Genomic DNA, 21,525 nt, shown 5'->3' with positions numbered 1-21,525 from the left:
AAAGCAAACAAAAGTCGATAAACCATTACATCGGAAACTAATGATTAGACTGTTTCTAACTTTGAAACTATATTTTTTACTCTAATTTATTTCAATATTTTTACAAATAAAAATAATATTGATGAGAATTACAAAAATAAGAAAAAATGTTCATTCAGTGAAAATTGTCAATTTCTATTTTTTTGTCGTTTTTTGTAAGAAAATGATAAAAGAAAACTATATGCAAATGAAAACTATTTTCTTATAATCCATGACATTGTCAGCTATTGTCTAGACCATTGTTTTTAAACATTATAGTATACTTTTTCTTTTGTATCATCTGTATACATGTATACTATTATTCAGATAGAACTGTTTAATAATACATAAAATAGAAAACAAGAAACACAAAAAAGTGAGACAGTACAACAGGAAGTACCAACCAACTACACCCGACTCATCCGAATAAATAGACATAAAGACAAAAACAAATATCAACGAACAACGAACAACAAATGGATATAATCTGATTTGTTACTTTAGGAATATCTAAAATGTTTAAATCTCTCATACATATGCACTCATTTCACTCTTGTCTACATTCAAAACACAATTCTAAAGACTTTTCCTGTTTCAATTCAAACATGTCCTGCATAAAACTATGCTATTGTATACTACTTTTGATTTTCGAGAAACTCATTATATTTGCCGAGGGTACATCTGATACTGAAAATGTGCGAAATATTCAGCTATCTCAAATTGACAACAAAGTTGATCAAATATATTTTATGACGGTGAGTATCTGTAATATAACAGTTTTCTCCCGTATATTTTACTTAAAACTGTCAATTTAAGTCTGTAAAGCTTAATAGTAAAACAGAACGTTCAAAAGTCGACTGCGAGTATAAGACCGTAAAACCGTATTATAAATTGTATTTATTCAAACTCTGTAATGATGCCTACCATGAAACTTCAACTGTAATTGGAAATAAATCAGTTATTGAGCACAATAATTAAATTATACAATTATCGATGTAACTTGTAACCAATGGAAATATTAAAGCTTTTGTTTTATAACAAATGTTTCTGTAATATGTAGAAACCCAATCGTTTCGTGATGCCAAGATTTATAAAATAATTGATTATGACTTTGGTTAATAAATTTAAGTGCCAATCTACCTAAGAACCAGGCAGTGGTGAGAACATAACAACATAAACCCTCTCAATAAAATTGAGAATGGAATTGGGGAATCAAGTTTACATTAATTTAAGTTCAAAATGTATAATGATGCACGGATATAACATGTGTTTGTTTTTCCTGTTCTAATATTTCAAGATGTAATTTGGTTGAAATGCACTAGATATTACCAATTAAGTGGAGCTAACTCTGTAATTTGCTATCATTCTACCCAAACGTTATCTAGAGATTTCTCGAATTAACAGACACGCAGAAACGAAATACCTAGTATTTCTAACTCAGGATGAGTGCAACTTCAAAATATGATGGTTAGGACGGCGGGTTTTTTTTCGAACATGTTTTAAAATTCTTCTAAATTGCCTGGTTCTTTCAAAGACTGGCCCTTAATTAGGGAAAACCACTTAGATAACTAAACCAATCATTAAAGAGGTATAAGGGAAATGTTGATGTCATACACTACGTCTAGTTTGTATCAAAAGCTTCATGTTTATTCGTATATGCATTATTATTTCTTAATTTGCCAGAGGAAGATTGCAGGTATAAATCAATACTTTATTGCAACAAGCTGCAATAAAAATAATTACATTAATGGTACCAATTCTACTGCACCAGATATGCAGATATTTCTGTAATTAATGTCTCTTCGGTGATCCTCGAGGCAAATATTTTTGAAAATCCAAAATTTATCCTCAAAAAATGAGGAGCTGATAAATCCACGTGAAAGTATCTGTACAAATGTGTACTGCCGTTAGCTTTGATGCAGAAATGGAATTTTTCTGTCGGTGTTTATTTAAATGATAACAAAAGATTTTATCTCACGATAACATCGTTTTTCCATACAAAAAAAAATGTTTCCATCAGTTTAATATTTTAACTTTGTTATATCAGCGGATTTAAAAAAAAAATTGTTTCCATCAGTTTAATATTTTAACTTTGTTATATCAGCGGATTTAAAACTCATTTAAGAGATAATTGATGAGTTGAAAAAAGTTTTATAGAGGTCTTCCAGTTAAACTAGGCAACTTGAAATTTATGAGTCAAAACATAGAAATAACTTATTATGTTAACCAGTTAATTTTCCCTTTGCTAAGTTACAATCAAGTCATAGGCTTTTTTCGAGATGAGTATCGATGAGCGAAAAAAATATAAGATATAGATAATTATCGATATAAATTAATTTTAGTGATTGCTTATCACTCAAAACATGTTAAGCTAATCGAAAGTTTTATTAGAATATGAACGAATCCAGCACATTTAAAGATACATGAAGTTTGTCAACTGTATCAATGACAGCAATGATCCCAAGATGAACGTCACCGTTTACAAATTTTTTAATCAAAACGAAAACTAAAGCTATAAAAATAGCAGTAAATATATATAGCTGACATGAGGATGTCAAACATGGTTACATTTTCATTACTCCCATAGAAATTGAATTAGCAATTATAATTTTAAATGTATCGGAGTGCAACACCAACGTGTCACCTTCGAGGAACTACAACTTGAATGCTAGAAACAACATAATTTCTTTTAAAGGCGTTGCAGTTTTGAATCGTGTAAAGGAGATTCTTCAAGTTGAGAAGGCCAAACAATATCGAATACAGTGATCTTATAAATCATCAAAGATACCAGGTTTATGATTTAATAGACAAGACGCACTTTTCTTCTACATGAGATTTGTAACGGATGTCGTATCTAAATTATTCAAAGACCAAATCAATAATGCAGTTGAAGATCATTTCAACCAAAACTTTTGGAGTTATAAAAAAAACCTTACTGATATGAATGATTTGAATCTATATAGCGTATAATTTCTTCAAATCGAAACAATCAAAACGGAAGTATGTTCGACTATCTTACCTACTTCACTACATCATGAGCATATCTAATCGATAGTATTCGTAGTTTTTTAAATGTCATTGATGTAATAATGTATCAGTGGTTGTTAAAAACTTTCCCCGATGCTGATACAATGGGACTGAAATATTTTACCGTTGCCCTCATTCCAGTTGCATTAAATGTACAATATTTGTCAACTGCTTTCTATCCAGCTTGCAACTTATATAAAATTTCAAGTTATTCAATTTCTGGGAATGTTCGACACAGGATTGCACCTGTCCATTTAATGTCTCTTGGAGTAATCAAACTGTCATTTCTATCTTAGTTTACTTTGACAAATGACAGATTTGTTCTATGTGTATGCAAGTGAGCATTTATTAGATTCAGTTTAACTGCACTGTTTCCATTTAAAACAAGTATTTTTTAGAACATTCACACATGCTGTTTTAAAGGTATTGCCAGCTTTTAGAGTTTGTGATACGTTTCATAACATTCGAAGCTAAATCAATTTAAATGATAGATTAGCATACGAGTTATAAAATTTATTTATCTCAATGTTGGGCACATTGGAATGTATCAATCATCAATCGTTAGACACAGCAATTGAATAAGAAACAAATTAGAGTTTTCTCTACGCTCTCATGTGTCAAAGTGATGTGCTGATGTATATTTTGAGCTAGTCGTTCCTTGTTCATCGTGGTTAATGAATTCCTTTGGTCGTCTTTGATGGAGTCACAAAATGATAACTGTTTTTGTAATATAATTTCGACATATTTTCTAGGCCTTTCGTTATTGAAGCTCACTTGTTTTTTACCGACGAAACGATCGCCTGGCGTACAAAATTATTGATGAGGTTTTTTCAACTACAATTTAATATCATTACATAAGGATAACATTTTGTCTTTATTATTGGGATGTTAACAATGTTGGTTCGGGACTTGAACATTTTCCATCGAAATACTTAAGATATAATGTCTTAAATTATTCAAAAATAAACAGGCTTGTTAAAGGCCGTTCGATGACCTGTAGTTTCATACTTCTACTTCATTTTGTCTCCAAGTCAATGTAAAAGGAAACGGCTTCATAATATGCCGGATTAATTAATACTCCATAATTTGTAACTTGCATAAAACATTTGTTATCTGGGGCATTAAAACGCGTTTTTATATGACAATAGAGTGTCTGTACAAGAATATTGTATAACCATGAATTTGATTTAAGATACTTTATTGTGTAATTGAACACAAATCGGATATGATTAGAAACTAATTGAAATAATTTGGATGGGAACATGTTAACAGATCAATAGGACATTGTAGCTAAATAGAAACGAACGTTAAGCTACAAAATAGAACCCATTTAAACATTTCAAATGCCAGATTGTTAACTTTTTAGCGACAATTATCACCTCTCATTTTAGCGACAAAAAATAAATCCATGTTTTTCCTCATTTAGAACATAAAATATTATAATGATACAGTTTAATCTGAAGCAGTGCAATGAAAAAATGTAATAATCATTTAGATGTAGCGATGACAGTCTAAATACTTTTCACATTAACCAATGATCTCATTTTCACCATCCGTTTCAGAACTAAAATGTTACAAATCAATTCTAGCGTCGAAGTTATAGTCAAGTGATATTATATAATCCGTCTACAATATCTCTTTATCATTTCTGTATTGCGATAGTACCTAACCGTTCTACAATATCTCTATCATTTTTGGATTTCGATAGTACATAACCCTTCTACAATATCTCTATCTTTTTTGGATTTCGATAGTACATTAACTTTCTACAATATGTCTTTATCTTTTCTGGATTCTGATAGTACATAGTTCATAACCCTTCTACAATATCTCTTTGTCTTTTTTGGATTTCGATAGTACATAACCCATCTACAACATCTCTTTGTCTTTTTTGGATTTCGATAGTACATAACCCTTCTACAATAACTTTTGATCTTTTTTTTAATTCGATACTACATAACCCATCTACAATATCTCTGTGTCGTTTCTTGATTTCGATAGTACATAACCCATCTACAATATCTCTTTATCTTTTCTGGATTTCGATAGAACATAAACCTTCTACAAAATCATTTTATCTTTTTTGGATTTTGATAGAACATAACCCTTTAACAATATGTCTTTATCTTTTCTGGATTTCGATAGTACATAGTTCATTACCCTTCTAAAATATCTCATTATATTTTTTTGATTTCGATAGTACATAACCCATCTACAATATCTCTTTATCTTTTCTGGAATTCGATAGTACATTAACCTTTTATAACATATCATTATCTTTTCTGGATTTCGATAATACATAACCCTCCTACAATATTTCTTTATCGTTTTTGGATTTCGATAGTACATAACCCCTCTACAACATCTCTTTATCTTCTCTGGATTTCGATAATGCATAACCCTTCTACAATATTTCTTTATCTTCTCTGGATTTCGATAGTGCATAACCCTTCTACAATATCTCTTATATTATTTTGGATTTCGATAATACATAACCCTCCTACAATATGTCTTTATCGTTTTTGGATTTCGATAGTACATAACCCCTTTACAACATCTCTTTATCTTATCTGGATTTCGATAGTACATAACCCTTCTACAATATCTCTTTATCGTTTCTGGATTTCGATAGTGCATAACCCTTCTACAATATCTCTTTATATTTTTTGGATTTCGATAGTACATAACCCTTTTACAACATCTCTTTATCTTATCTAGATTTCGATAGTGCATAACCCTTCTACAATATCTCTTTATATTTTTTGAATTTCGATAGTACATAACCCTTTTACAACATCTCTTTATCTTATCTGGATTTCGATAGTACATAACCCTCCTACAATATGTCTTTATCGTTTTTGGATTTCGATAGTACATAACCTTTCTACAACATCTCTGTATCTTTTCTGGATTTCGATAGTGCATAACTCTCCTAAAATATCTCTTTATCTTTTTTTAATTCGATACTACATAACCCTTCTACAATATCTCTTTATCTTTTCTGGATTTCGATAGTACATAACCCTTCTACAATATCGCTTTATCTTTTCTGGATTTCGATAGTACATAAACTTTCTACAAATATCTTTATCTTTTCCTGATTTCTTTTCCTTAAAACTATTTGTCGATATAATAATGCACATACTTTACATATAACAACTTTCTTTCTTTAAATTGTGCTACCAACATTGATTTCCATTTTTTTTAAAAACCAATATAAGTATTGTACATCTTGGTTAGTTGTCGCTAAAATGAACTATCCAAAATACAGGTGAACGGATTATTTGGTGCTACAATGTGCTTTTGTGTCAGTGCTAAATTATTCACTTGTTTTGGTGTTTTTGCAAAAATGTTCTGCGCCCAAACCTTAATCTTCCTCTCCTTATAAACACAAATATCACAATGGCATACAAATTATAATGTACATGTACATAGAGAGGAACTATAAATCAGTTACTAGCTATAATCACAATTTTTTTTTAAATGTTTGTGCAAAAGAAGAACAACAACTTTAAAGTTTTAATCTCATTTTGGATCAAATGCAACGTTAACTCACTTCATATTAACTTTCTTTTCGTAAAAGTCAACTACACCAGATTCAAATTACTTAAACCTTTTTCGTTGGTTTAATCTTTATACAGTGGAATAGTTTGAATTTATCTAGTTGTAATCAATAATCAAATGCTTCAAACAACTGAACAAAGATAGTTACATGCAAAACATAGTATGTGCATTTACATTAGGAAAGAGATGATTGATATATCTTGGTGTTTGCTGTTAGATATGCTCTACTTCTAAAGTCAATGGATAAATAAAATACGAACGGAAGGGTTGTGAGGGCAAAATATATCACGAGGACAATCAAAAGTCATTTATAAATATAAACAGACAATAATATGACCAGAAATAAATACGACCCAAACCCAAACACTCCATGTCAACTAAAGACTGAGCAACACAAATCCACCAGAAAACGTGGTTGATCTCAGGTGATCTGGAAAGGTAAGCAGATACTGCTTTGCTAAGTATTGTATAACGTACGTTACAATAACATTTTGTTCGTGAAAGAATAGACTGGTTCGTTTAACAATGAAATTGTCATCACATCAATTGTTTTCAAAGTACATGTATATAACATAAGGAGATGTGATATTATTGTCAATGAAACATTTGGCCAACAGAGTCCAAATTAGGCAGATTTTTATCTAAAACAACTAAAGGTCTTAAACAATAAGCAAAATCCATGCCCTATAGTCAGCTATACAGCTCCCCGAAATGACAATAACATAAACTAACCGCCTGATGCACAACAAAACAAAAAACAAATAATAAATATTACAGACAGTTATCAACGACAAGTATTGAATTTCAAGTCCATGACAAGGAACAGGCACATATAGAATGTGACAGGGTTAAACATATTTTGAGCGCCCAGCCTCCAAACTGGTAACCTGTGACATTCAGTTACAGCAAAACATAATAACAACCTGTACATGTCAGTTGAAAACTGGTAGACTCAGCAGATCGGGAAGAGGCACAATAAACCAATAACATAAAGACCAAAGACAAAAAATAAGGCAACAGTAGTTTACCGATGTTCAAATCTCATTAATTGCTAAAAAAGATAAATCAAGGTTACAAACAAAAGCTGAGGAAATCGCATTAACTCAAAAAGGAGCAAAAACAGAGTAAACGTCTCATGCTATATATGCATCACCAGTCATGCTAATCTAGTTCAAAGCCAATAACAAACTAGTAAATAAATCATGTTCATATATACTAAATCTGGTCATTTCAAATTATACATTTTTTACAAATTGTGATCTTCTAAAGTTGACCTACCTTTCTGCTGTCGTCTGTTAGCACGATCCCGTGCACGTTTACAACTATCTAGCTTTATGCCTCGTGGTGTTCTGGCAACTTCCACTCCTTCTGTTAACTTTTGATGTAAACATTCATGCACCAAAGTGTCAATTGCTTCAAACGAATTTCCATTTTTAGCATCATCGTCTTCAACTTTAAGTTCTGCCATATTGTAACTGCGATCATACAAATTCCCTTTAGCAGCGTAAAAATAACTGTTATTTAACTGAAAATTATCAGAATTAATGATCAATTAGGAAACAAAACCTAGTGCAGTCCTATAGGTTCCAATAGATTATATAATCCATTATCCAGAAAAAAAAACTAACAAATCATCTGCGTATTCACTCAAATTTTCACAGTTAAGAGACAATGATTTTAAAATATTTATCAGTAGACTGAGTGATAGCGCATCACCTAATTGATCTGATTAAGATGTAATCTATCGTGATACTCTCTCACAGGTCGGAAATTAATATCTTTATATTGGTGCTGCAAGTCAGATGGACAATTAATATGTCCTCTAATTGTTCGGTCAATACTCTTCTTAAATGGAAAATGTTTATACTATGTATCGATAAAAATAAGATGTATATAAATCTTATTTATCTCGATCTAAGTATTTTGTTTCAATAATATTTTATTTCAAAATATAACGATGAAAAATATATTTCGTTATTGTAAATATACAGTATTAAATTACTAAACAGTCTTTTGAATAGAATGGAATCCTTTACATAATTATGGAATTGACATCTGCTTGTTGGTATAACATTTCAGTACTTGTTTTTTTCTATCAAAATTCTCTTTGAAATGTGTCGCTACTTTTAAAAGATTAAAAAAACACCTGCAAGAAAGAGTTCCTTTAGGTTATAAGTAAGTTTAAGTTATCATTCGAACGTATTCCATACACAATTATATATTGATCATTAACGAGAATCAGTTTTATAAATGAGCACATATATCCTCCTTTTGTCTTGGTTTCAATCATGTTCTTTTGTCTTTGATCGTGCCATATAAATATATTTTTGTAGCACATATAATAAAGAGATGTTGTATTAGAAAACTGAACTTAAATGGGACAGTGCTGAGGCGGCGAAAAGCAAACAGCAATCAATCAATTAAATGGGACAGAAACTTTAATATCTGATATTTCTGAGATCACGTCCTTCGATAATAAGTGCTGTGTATGGTATTATTAATAATCCATTTGTTTACTTTATAATAATATCAACCAGCAAACAACGTTCCAGATATAGTATATTTCACCCACATGTTTTTTGTTCATATTTAATGAAAACATTGTGTTACTATTTAGAAATCTATCCGTTGATATAGAAAAGAAGATGCCAGGGGAAATATAAACTCGTCACTGAAACAAGAACTTATTTAAATAAAAGTGAGCAATCCGCAGAAAACATTTCACAGAAACCAAAGGATTGATAAATGTGAATAAAATAAGTAGATGATATGTCACTGAGACAGCAACCCTAACAAAACAAAATCATTTGGTGGACCTAAATGTTGCGTACGTTCTCGTTAATAGACAATTGTCCTTACAATACCTCAAGTTCTATGTCACATCTTGTCTTAAACATATAGATAAATTAAACAGAGGCTTTCAAATATTTGCCACAAATATCTTATTCCATAGATGACAAATTACGTAATTATAAAGCAAGCGAAATGCAAACACTGACGAGGTTGCTGACTTAAGAAGTGCGAATTACAATAAGGCGAGGTTGTAAAGCATCTCTAACCATATCTCATTATTCATCCATCAGCTGAATAACAAAAGGTTCACAAAAGAAATTTAACGTATAATAAATAATCAGAAAAAGTAACGTATCTTTGTGATACGGTTTTGGTCGACAATAAAAATATAAAACATCCTATGAATCATACAGTAGACTAACTTAGTTGAATAACGCATTCGTTAGCCTTTTAATGCATTTTGATTGTTTACTTCTTCCACCTTCAAACATGGCAGCTATTATAACTAGAAATATAACATTTGATCAAAATTAAAATGAAAATCCTTAAAATAGATTACAAGACCAATTTCTTTTAAACTTTATTGGATGGCCGCCACAATTACTTAAATGATTTTATACCAAACAAAATGGTGAATATTTGAATAAAGCAAGTAACACAATTGCTGCATTATTTTTGTTAAATGGTACATAAATAATCCCCCCTCAAAAAATCATTAAAGATACCTGGCTTGTAATGTGCAGATGGTACGCTAAATGGAGACGCGCGTTTCGACCAAATATGACTTGTCAGTGGCGCTCGATTCAAGACAGTTGGAAGGTCAAATTAATTAATTATTAAGTTAGGAAGTATCAAAAATCGACAATTCCGAAAAGGAGTACCACATATTGCTTTTATTTGTCATCTTAAAACCGGGTCTTTCGCAACATTGTTATTTTCTAATCGAATTCATAATGCAATGAGAAAGATTAAAAATATCAATATAGAACCAGTTATCTTCTTCTTAACTTATTGAATAGGTTTCATAGTGCACATTGAGTGGTAATTGCTGACATTTGGGCTATCTCCAGATACTAGTAATTGCGTAATGTTCTTTATAATTTCAAATTTCTTTAAGATATGATGCTTTCTGTACTTACTCCATTAATCGTTTAAAATAACCCACTGGTATTTTAAATAATATATAAACTTTCTTTTCTATTATGTGCGTATATCAAATATTTTGACACTAATCATTTTTCAATCAGAGATAGATAACATGTGTTCTGTGGAAGTTTTTCGTGATCTGATTATATGCAACATCTTATAAAAACCAGTTATATATTCTATATATTCTACTATTCCGTCGCATTGATCCGATACTTCAAACTGTCCTTCTGTTACGAGTAGCGGTTATTTCAAAATATTAATTATGGTTAACACGGAGGAATCATTTAGCGAAGAACTAATGGTTTAAAAAAACACGTCGTTTACAAATTATGGCAATAGGTTAGTAAGACGGCAGTATTTTGAGCAGGGACATAATCCTTACCTCAATTTGTTGGCTTACTGTAGCTCTTATTGCAACAAGTACTGATCTGCGTCAATGCGAATACTATTGTGCCATAAGCCTTGTGTCCGACGTGCTTCCCTGCAATAGAGACAGAGACAGTGCTGCTCAATTATCTGGGTTAATTGTGTGTCCTATATTCATTCATTAACATTCACGCAGTTTAGAACATATCAAAGGCCCATATTTGTAATTGTAAAACACAAAAGAAGCAGCAGGATTGAAAATATACAGATAAATTTGAACAATACACAATCATATGTTCGAAAACATTTTTTAAACACTTCTACATTTCAAAATAGACTCACCTCGATTGCTAAATTTATCGATATACATGTATTAAAAGAAAATTCTACAGCTACAACTGAAACATATGCATACTAGATTTTTTAAAATACACACAAGATTTTCATTACCCACCAAAATACACCACTTGTTGTGTACTCTTTTTTGTAAAACCAGCAGCTTGGACTCTTGCGCGATCATATGTAACCTCGTAATGAAGTTATTGAAATTTAGCTATATCGCTTTATTAGGAAATATAACTAGAAAAATTTAACCGTAAAGTACTATTGGAAATAGTTAGACCTATATGAACAGACGACAGAAAAGTAATTGATATATATGGCCGTGCAGATGTCAGCTAATGAACGTCATCCAAAATTAGAACAACGCGTCTGTTAAAACCATGGGTTGAAGTACATAATTCCTTGTTAAGAGACATATCACAGGTGTACGGAATGGCACTTAAGGGGCTCCAAACATGTGACCTAGTGAATAAAAACCTATTCATTTGATACATAAGAGACAGCATTTATTTAAGTAGTTAGTTGGTGTTCTAATCTCGTAAATCCATTTCGAATATAGCCATCAAAAGCGAGAAAACCTGAAGGAAGAACTTTGACATACAAAATGAATGATGAAAAAATGCCTTGTTCAGAAAATGGTAATACAATTTGTTCACAAGTCTTCAATCATTTTCATAAAACTGGTTCTTTCAATACAGATTCAATACAGACTCAACCCAAATAAATTTAAAAAGATACACTGACCCAATCAAATAAAATGTAACCGTCCTTATAGATAAATATATAATCTTACACTGTTCAATTCAGAGATTAGCTTTAGTATTGCATAATAGACTGATATGTCAATTTGAATCAGGCTTACTAGTAAGATAGAAAATCTAGTATCTTATCATGATGAATGTTGTGTCGAAGGTTTAAATTCATATTTTGTGCGTGGAAAGGAGGGGTCTCTTTTAGATAGATTGGTGTTATCCTAAAAGTCTTGAGAAAAAAAATAATTCGTTTCAGAAGGAAAGTGTTTGTTTCTATAGCACATTATCACAAAAAACAATATTGAGTTTCAAATAAATTAGTTTATATTTTAAGTATTTAATTTGAAACTCAGTGTGTTTGTCTCGAGTGGAAACCCATGCACACACCCTTTTTTCAACAAAAGAGTATTGGTCAGTGCCTAAGGAAAAAATATAAAAAAATCAAAAGTCCTGAATTCAAATCTTTTTGTGGTGTCAATCCTTCAAGTTATATTTGTAAAATTCTGTCAAACGGATACCGAGCCATCGGGAATGCATTGTTTATTGTTCTGTTACATAATTCATTCGTGGCATTTGCTATACAAGGAATTAATGGTTTTTTGAAATACATGTTATGTTATAATAAAGAGCTGGGATGGTGATAACATGTGTCTGTTCGACTTTAGAAATTATACCACCGTTAGTTGACAGCATATACTGTTTCCATGGTGATTTTATAAGCTTTCTCTTAACAGTAGATAATATAAAAAGCTACATAGAGAATATCATATGGCTTTTTCAATATCACATCCGTATCAACCTGAGACACCAATATAATCCCAAGAGCTCTGTTCGAGGGATAATATTGGTTGAGGGTTGATACGGTGTGTGATATTGAAAAAGCCATATCATATGTATACACTTTATTATATACATATACCTCACGTAGATGTTTTTATGTGACATGACGTCATACTGATAAGGAGGTTTGAAATGACGTCATACAGATTATAGGTTTGACATGACGTCATACAGATTAAGGGTTTGATAAAGCCTTTGCAACATTGCTGATATCGATATCATCACAGGTGGCTGATAACGCACGCTTGCCAATGATTGTATTACACATACAATTTATCTGTATTTACTACTAAGTATATAATAAATCATATTATTCCACTGTTTAAACATATTGATAGTTTAATTAATATTTGATTGGTTGATACTATCGCACGTGTCATTGAACAAATCTTCATATTCCATTCTGAGGATCATATTCCCCTCTGAAATGTCGGGATTACTTCGTGCGACGTTACGCGCGGTTAATGTACATAACGTTTTGAACTTCTTATTCTTCTTAAAATAGCGATAACAAAATTCATTATCATGTTCAAATTTATCTCAGACAATAAAACAAAAAGACTTATAATTAAATTTTGATCCTTACTGTTTATCAATGGGTATGTCGTGTTTAGTTTGACTTACAAAAACAAGCGGATAAGAAAAAAATGTATGCAAAATAATATTTAATGTATTGATAGTAAAAAAAGCATAGGCAGTGGAATAAAACATTCTTATCCCCGGCTTAGTATATTTCTAGGATTTTGATTGGTTAACGCACGTCGTTACAAAACCCATAGCCCCTGGGTGTTGTTAACCCATATCCCCAGACGTTGCTACCCATTACATCGGGGAACTTCACGCGCGTTTTCCTTAGTTCCATGGTTGTTCCTTATGAAATATCGAATTATGAAGATTGTCCATGATGTCTGTATAATTAGATACTTAATTAATCCACTAACGATTTTATCTTATTATATGTCGATTATTTGCACTCATTTTAGTAAATGCATCACTATGCTGCCACATTGTCAATGAATGGGACTACTGACCTAGCTATGCAAATGACCCACGTTGACGTCACGCCGTCTATGATGTAACTCTCACAACATTGAGCGCCAAATTCGACCCATTCCAGTTTCTCTGTCTCCGGATTAAAAACGTCTTATATTTGACTACCTGTAGGGTTCTACCAAAGGTAGTACCCTACACCCCGTAAAGAATATGTCGAATTCCCAAATTTCAATATAAGATTTTTATAAAATGAAAAACACGTTGCTTTCACGTTACACTTTGTGGTCGAATTTCTCTTAAAATGACCAGATTTGGACTAAGACCGGGGATAAATTCGTTATCTACGTTCATATCCGTAGATATGGATATTTTAACACCCTTCAGTACCCTGTACACCCTTCGGCTTCGCCTCAGGGTGTACTTGGATACTTCAGGGTGTTAAAATATCCATATCTACGGATATGAACGTAGATAACTTATAATTTCCCTTTGCCTCGGGAGATATGAAGATTTGCTCACCCTCGAAAAATCATATTTCCCTCGGGCAGAGCCCTCGTGAAATATGAATATTCTTGGGTGAACAAATCTTCATATCTCCCTCCGGCACGGAAAATAAATGTATAGTATATCTTGCTTATTCGTGAAAACATATAGTAGATTTAATTCATTGTTTCACTCTTTGATTGAAAGTTTTATATTTAGGAAGAATGTAAGAGACATAACTCATTGTTTGTCGACGTCCCTGGTCTCGCTCCATTTAGGTCTCGTGCAATTTAATTTTTATTTTATCTTCAATGATAGATTGATAAGATTTGAACATCGGTATAAACTACTGTTGCCTGTAATGTATAACAGTTGAAGCAAATAATATGTTCTATGTTAATAACACTATATTTGTTCTTGTAAACAGCCATACTTTTATATTTCTTCCAAAATCAATGACAGAGCTAATCTGGTTATGTTGAGGTGGGTAATTAGTTTACAGACAAAAAGAACGACAGCTTTCTGTAGACGGTTTCAGCCAAATTAAGGCGGCAGTAGTTTACTGAGGTTCAAATCTCGACAATTGATTAAGAACAGGCAAATCAAGGTAACAAATAAACACTGAGGGAGTCGCATGAACCCCAATAGGAACGAGATCGGGGGCGTCGACAGGGTAAGCGTCTCCCGCTTAACATGCATCACCCGCCATGCGAGTCCACCCTCAGTAAAAATGTCATGATCGAAATACATATTTGGGACACAACAGGTAAAATTACAGATCAGACGACTGTACTGGTATCTAAAGATATAAGACTGCGAAAACATGTCGCTAGTGAGTTGAGACACCGACACATCATATCTGTCAACCAATTCGTGATGGTGACCGTAAAAATATAATTATGTAGTGTCGATGTACTTTATTTTGCCTTTTTAACTTTTTATTATTCGAGAGTCACTGATGAGTCTTTTGTAGACGAAACACGCGTCTTGGATATATCTGAGTGTATTTACAACCACTGGGTGGATGCCACTGCTGGTTGAGTTTTTCTCCCCGGGGTTATAACCAGCCCAGTAGTCAGCACTTCTGTTGATATGGTCAGAAATATGTATTAACTGTTTACAAAACATAGAATTTTCGAAATACTAAGGCTTGTCTACCTCAGAAATAGATAACCTTAGCTGTATTTGGCATAACGTTTAGGAATTTTTGGTCCTCAATGCTCTTCAACTTCGTTCTTTATTTGGCCTTTTTTAACTTTTTTTTTATTCGAGCTTTACTGATGAGTCTTTTGTAGATGTAACGCGCGTCTGGCGTACAAAGTTGCAATCCTGGTATCTATGATGAGTGTATTTTCGGTCGTTCTTCCTCATATCTCTGTTCGAGCCATACTTTTGTACCTCTTCCAAAAGATGTATTATCTACTTCAATTTCAAAAGTAAGTTAAATGACATTAAGATTTCACTTTTATGTTAAAACAACCCTTCCCTATGGACTTTGTGGACACTATAAAATAACAAGTTTGTCAATGTTGTATACATCTGAGGAATGGCGTTGATAAGGTATCAGACATCATTATCTACTTCAATTTCCAAAGTATCACAATTGGTTACAAATTTATCAATATAATACTTCTTTCCAAGAATACCATACCACTGGGAATTTGAAATTATAGAATGTTCAATGTTTAAATAATTACTTCTCATCAGAAAAGGTGTTTGTATATAAAAACAACGTTTCTCTGTCGATGACATTGTCACCAATATTTGATACATTTACATAATTATGTAATCGGATAAACGTCGGTTTCGTTTGTGCTGACATTAGGTAAATATTGTATAATGAATATTGACAGAAATAAACTTTTAAGTATAAATAGATCGTGAAGAAATGTTTTCTTTATTCGAAAATGAATGTTAAATGAAAATTGTTGAGTTTTCTTCGTTTTGAATGTGTGTTTGAATTATACTTCATTGGTAATGCTCAAAGTAAAATGTTTGATTGGTTGATAGATTGATTTAAGTGTTTAACGCCACTTTCAACACTATTTGATATACCATGGCGTCCACCTTTTGTTTGTGGAGGAAGCCGGAGTAGCCAGAAAGAACCACCGTCCGACTTTCGGCAGGAAAACTGGTAATCGTAGTCAAATGTGATCGGAGATGACGTGCGCGGTTCGAGCTCACAATCTCAGTGCTTATAGGCTAGTGATACTGTAAAGGGACTACTTACACCAATCGGTCATCCTCAGTGTAACAAAAAGGTATTGACATCGTCCTGTCTCTTGTTGAAGATAGTATATTGCTCTCCAGATATATTTTGCTGACATGTATTTATGTCTTCCGGTTTCTGTATCATTGGCATGTACTGCACATATCCTTTTATTTTTGCAGTTTAAATGATCTGCATATTCAAACAGAAAAACACAGTAAATATGTGAAAATATACTGTTCACCGACCAGATGTGACTGTGTATTTATACATCCCTACTTGTTTCCAAAAGACAAATATTCTCTATTATCTTACCTCCTATACATTTCTAGGAATATGATTTAGTAAGTAAGTAAGTAATGACTTTATTTAAAGAGGGTGACTCAATTAGCATTCACTAATCTACCTTGAGGCCCTCACTAAGAACAAACAGTACAGATATTACAAAGCTTTCAATTTTGAACATATTATGTAGATGCAATATTCATGCAAACTATACATTGTCGTCTGTAGAACAAGAGAAAATTAAATTCATATATATATATACATAAAATACAAAATCATTAGAATATATGAGTGAATTGTTATAAATCATTTACAGTCAAGAAATCTACACATTTTTGTTTAAAAGTGTCCAGGATTTCACAACATTTTATTTCATTTGGTTGTTTATTCCAAAGTATTGAGGAGCTATATGTGAAAGATTTTTTCATTGAATTTGTGTTCGGTCGCACATCAGCTAAATTATTATTTGCAGATGACCTTAGATTTCTGCTATGTAGGTTAACAATGGGCAACAGAGTTCCTTTAAGTAATCAGGTGCTTTATCGTTGAGAATTTTATGAACAAGAATAAGTTTATGATATGAAATTCTAGATTTGAAATTTAACCATTTTAGCTCTCTAAATAGTTTTTTACTAGGTGTTAGTATTGGTGCATCAAGTATAATCCTTGCAGCTCTTTTCTGCATTTTAAGAATTTTTTTATATCCATCTTCATAACAATTTCCCCATATTGAGCAAAAAAAATCAAATATGGGCACAATATAAGCATTATAAAACAGCTTTCTACTACTAATATCCAAAGATTTCTTAATTCTAGATAGCAGTGCGATACGAGAACTTAAGTTTTTACATACATAGTCAATTTGAAATTTCCAGTCAAAATTTTTGTCAATATATACACCCAAAAGTTTCTGTATTTCAACGGGTGTGATTGGGCTATCTTGTATATTCATATCATTTCCTAGCAAAGTCCGCTTCTTATTTGTTCCAAACAACATAGAAGTAGTTTTTAAAGAATTTATATCCATCCTATTGTTCAAACACCAATTATGTATGGTGTTGGCATCGTAATTTAATTTTCTTTCTATCTCTTCCTTATTTGTTCCATATGTATGAAGTGTTGTATCATCAGCATACATATCAATGGCTGTATGAGTGGCTTCTAAAGTCATGTCATTTATGAATAAAACAAACAGAAGGGGACCTAAAATAGACCCTTGGGAACCCCATATTTGATACATTTAGAATCTGAGGCTGTATTACCAGAGCACACTTTTTGTTTTCTGTTAGACAGGTACGACTCAAACCATTTTATTGAATGATCAGAGACTTTGTATAAATGTAATTTATGGCAGAGAATGACTTGATTAACCAGATCAAATGCTTTTTTTAAATCTAGAAAGAATGTTCCTACAACATTGCCATCATCAATACATTTAAGCCAGGTGTCAATTAATTTGGTAAGGGCTGTCTGACATGAGTGGTTAGATCGGAATCCAGATTGTGCCTCATGTAATACTTTATATTTTGACAGATATAGATAAAAATGTTTTGCGACATGTTTTTCAAATATTTTTGATAGAGAAGGAAGTATTGATATAGGTCTGTAGTTTTCTGGCGTGTGTTTATCACCATTTTTAAATATTGGATTTACTTTAGCTATTTAAGATTTTCTGGGAAAACACCTTCTAGTATACTTAAGTTTATTAAATACGTTATACTTGGGGCTAAAGCTTCCGATGACAATTTGATGAAAAACTGACCAACTTCATCAAGTCTAGTCGCTTTAGATGTTTCTAGTTTAGAAAGTAATTTCTTAGTTTCATCTAGCTTAATAAACGGAATCTTAAATTTAACACCAGCGGGTATTTTATCTTGAACATAATCATTTAATTTATTGAAATTGCGTGTTATTTGTAACATATTTATCACCTATTGTTGTAAAGTGTGTGTTGAAATGATTTACTATATCTTGCATATTATCATATTCTTTATTGTCAAAATTCATGGTAGATGGAATTTCATTTTGTGCTTTGGTTTTTAAATCTTTCAATAAAGCCCAAATTTCTTTAGGTTTTTTTGTTACTTTGTATTGCTTGCTTGAAATAGGACTGTTTAGAGTTTTCTATTAATTTGGTACATTTGTTGCGCCAATAACGGAAGTTTTTCCAATCCCTCTTGCTTTGATAATAGTTTCTTTTCTTTTGAGCGTTTTTCACCTCATCTGTAAGCCAATCTGGTTGGCGTATATGTTAACTTTGATTAGGGACTTTCCGATTGAATTTTCCTCGGAGTTCAGTATTTTTGTGATTTTAATTTTTGACAGGAGCGTGTCTGTTAATAACTGACAGAAATAGTTTATACCACATGTCAGTGGCAGATTGAATGTCACTTATTTGTTCTATTTGAGCAAAATTTGCCTTATTTAAATCCTCCAAAAAATTGTTTTCATTAAAGTTTTTGAAACATCGATAACGAATTTGTTTATGTTGTAAGCTTGTGATATCTTTTTGGTTTATTTTTCTCGTAATGCATACTGGATAGTGATCACTAAGAGCCATTTTGGGGACATTTGTTTCAACTATATTTTCAGGGTGGTTAGTATAAACATGATCAATGATAGTACTTGATGTTGATGTGATACGGGTAGGAGTATCAATTAATTGTACAATAGATTGTGTATGTAAAAGACTTCCCCATTTATTGTTCAAGCACCCCCTGTAAAATCGATATTGATATCGCCCATTATTATCATTTCTAGTTCTAATTCATTTGCCTTCTCGATTTCTTTTTCAAATTCATCAATCCACAATTGTGGAATATCAGGAGGTCTGTGATTGGTTAAAAGCAACCGCGTGGAGACCGTGTATATTTCATACGGGGTTAGTAGGCGTGGTTTATTTCAATACACGGTTAGAAGTGGTGTTACGTCCCTTTGTATTATAAAAAACAACACGGTGTTGAGGAAAAATCTGAAATTTAAGGTTTCAACAGACGAAGAAATTGATGATGTCAGAACGATTGAAATAAATTCATAAAATACATTTAAAGCTAACAAGTTGTTATTTTTGGCATTTCTTTTTGTATAGACCAATGGAAGTAGGTTATTAATACTATAAGTATTGAAGACTTGATCACTTTGATAGGCCACTAGTCTAAATACCACATGTTAAGATAGTCGGAAAGATGAATTCGTTACACAGTGTGCTAGTGACCTAAAACGATATATATGGGGTCAGTAAATTCCATATGGGGATTCGAGCTTCGCTCTCACCCCATATGGAATTTACTGACCCCATATATATCGTTTTAGGTTCGCTCTCACCCCATATGGAATTTACTGACCCCATATATATCGTTTTAGGTTCGCTCGAATCCCCATATGGAATTTACTGACCCCATATATATCGTATTAGGTCACTAGCACACTATGTAACTAATAGTTATCGATACAATAACACCAGAAAAAGGCATGACAAACCTTTACATTGTGTGTATGGCGAAATGACATTTGTAGAGTAGGAAACACTGAAATTGCCATTAAAATAAAATGAAAAGGAAGACGAAAAAACAACACTTTAGCTCTACTTACAATTCTGCTTTGTGTTAAAATTGGTCCTTGTTTGAAATTTAAGCTTTTAGTTTTTCCGCATGGGTTAAAACTTTATATGGTGAACATTTTAATTAACAGATATCATATGAAAGTTTAATTTCTATTCAAGCAATCTAATTAAAATATAGATCTCGGATTTCGTTATACTACGTTATACTACATACGAGGTAGTATAACGTAGTATAACGAAATCCGAGATCTATATTTTAATTAGATTGCTATTCAAGCAAACTATGATTTTTCAAATAATAGTGACAGTTTATGACACCTACATTATCTTAACATTGCTTCTATATTATTACATGTAACACATAATGATGAATGTCCGTGTGATCGGACATGCATGAAGACATGACAACTAAGTCGAGTAAATACCGAGTCGGTATACCATACAAATAAAGACGTGTTAACTGACGATCTCATGAAGTAATTGTTAAAAGATAGTGAGATAAGAAACATTTCAGTTTCAGTTGACAAATTCATGACATGGTTTGGTTCAGATTGTTAATCGTTGAAATGAAAATTAAAATTGATGACACATTTAAGAAATTTGAATATCTTTTACATTATACATAGTCTGCACGTTTCTTTCTTATTAATTTCTTTAAAAAGGATTGTCGTTATATGAAATCCTTGTAGGGGGTTTCTATGCTATCATGGTTAATTGTAAATGAAAACTAATGCGATATGTGGGAAAAGGTTTATTGGTTGATTAATTGTAAGATGCTAACATATTACTTTACAGACGAGATAGTCTTTTTTTCTTCTAGAAAAAGAGAGGGAGACGCGGAGATCATAACAGCAACATGATACATTACAAATTACGCCATAACACCGTTGCCATGCAGTTATCGCCAAACAATTGAAATAATATAAAAGAAAAAACTCCATGATTTAATTATTATTAAAATCACAAGGAAAAAGTATGCATCACCGGTAGAAGAAAATTATTCCAATAGACAGAAATACCGGTATAGCTTGAAACCTTTTCGTTATAATGCTGCATGTAAATGTCTCATCACTGTCGACTGAAAACATTTCTGTAGCAATAAAAACTAATGCAATTATGTGATCCCTGGTGCAGGTTGTGTC

At 32.0% G+C, this 21,525-nt stretch overlaps 1 protein-coding gene across 1 annotated transcript in view; it reads right to left on the bottom strand.

The window, feature by feature from the left end:
• Positions 1-8,160, bottom strand: part of LOC127710697 (equilibrative nucleobase transporter 1-like) — a 180,292-nt gene extending 172,132 nt beyond the window's left edge. The window contains exon 1 of the mRNA XM_052216634.1: positions 7,888-8,160. Coding sequence (XP_052072594.1) covers positions 7,888-8,077 — 190 coding nt within the window. The 5' untranslated portion in view covers positions 8,078-8,160. The remainder of the gene's footprint in view (positions 1-7,887) is intronic.
• Between the last annotated feature and the right edge of the window lie 13,365 nt (positions 8,161-21,525).

The sequence above is a fragment of the Mytilus californianus genome, unplaced genomic scaffold (assembly GCF_021869535.1).
Source record: "Mytilus californianus isolate M0D057914Y unplaced genomic scaffold, xbMytCali1.0.p SCAF_8, whole genome shotgun sequence".
NCBI lineage: Eukaryota > Metazoa > Mollusca > Bivalvia > Mytilida > Mytilidae > Mytilus > Mytilus californianus.
Note: the sequence above shows the minus strand (reverse complement) of the source record. Positions and strands in the feature narration are given on the sequence as shown.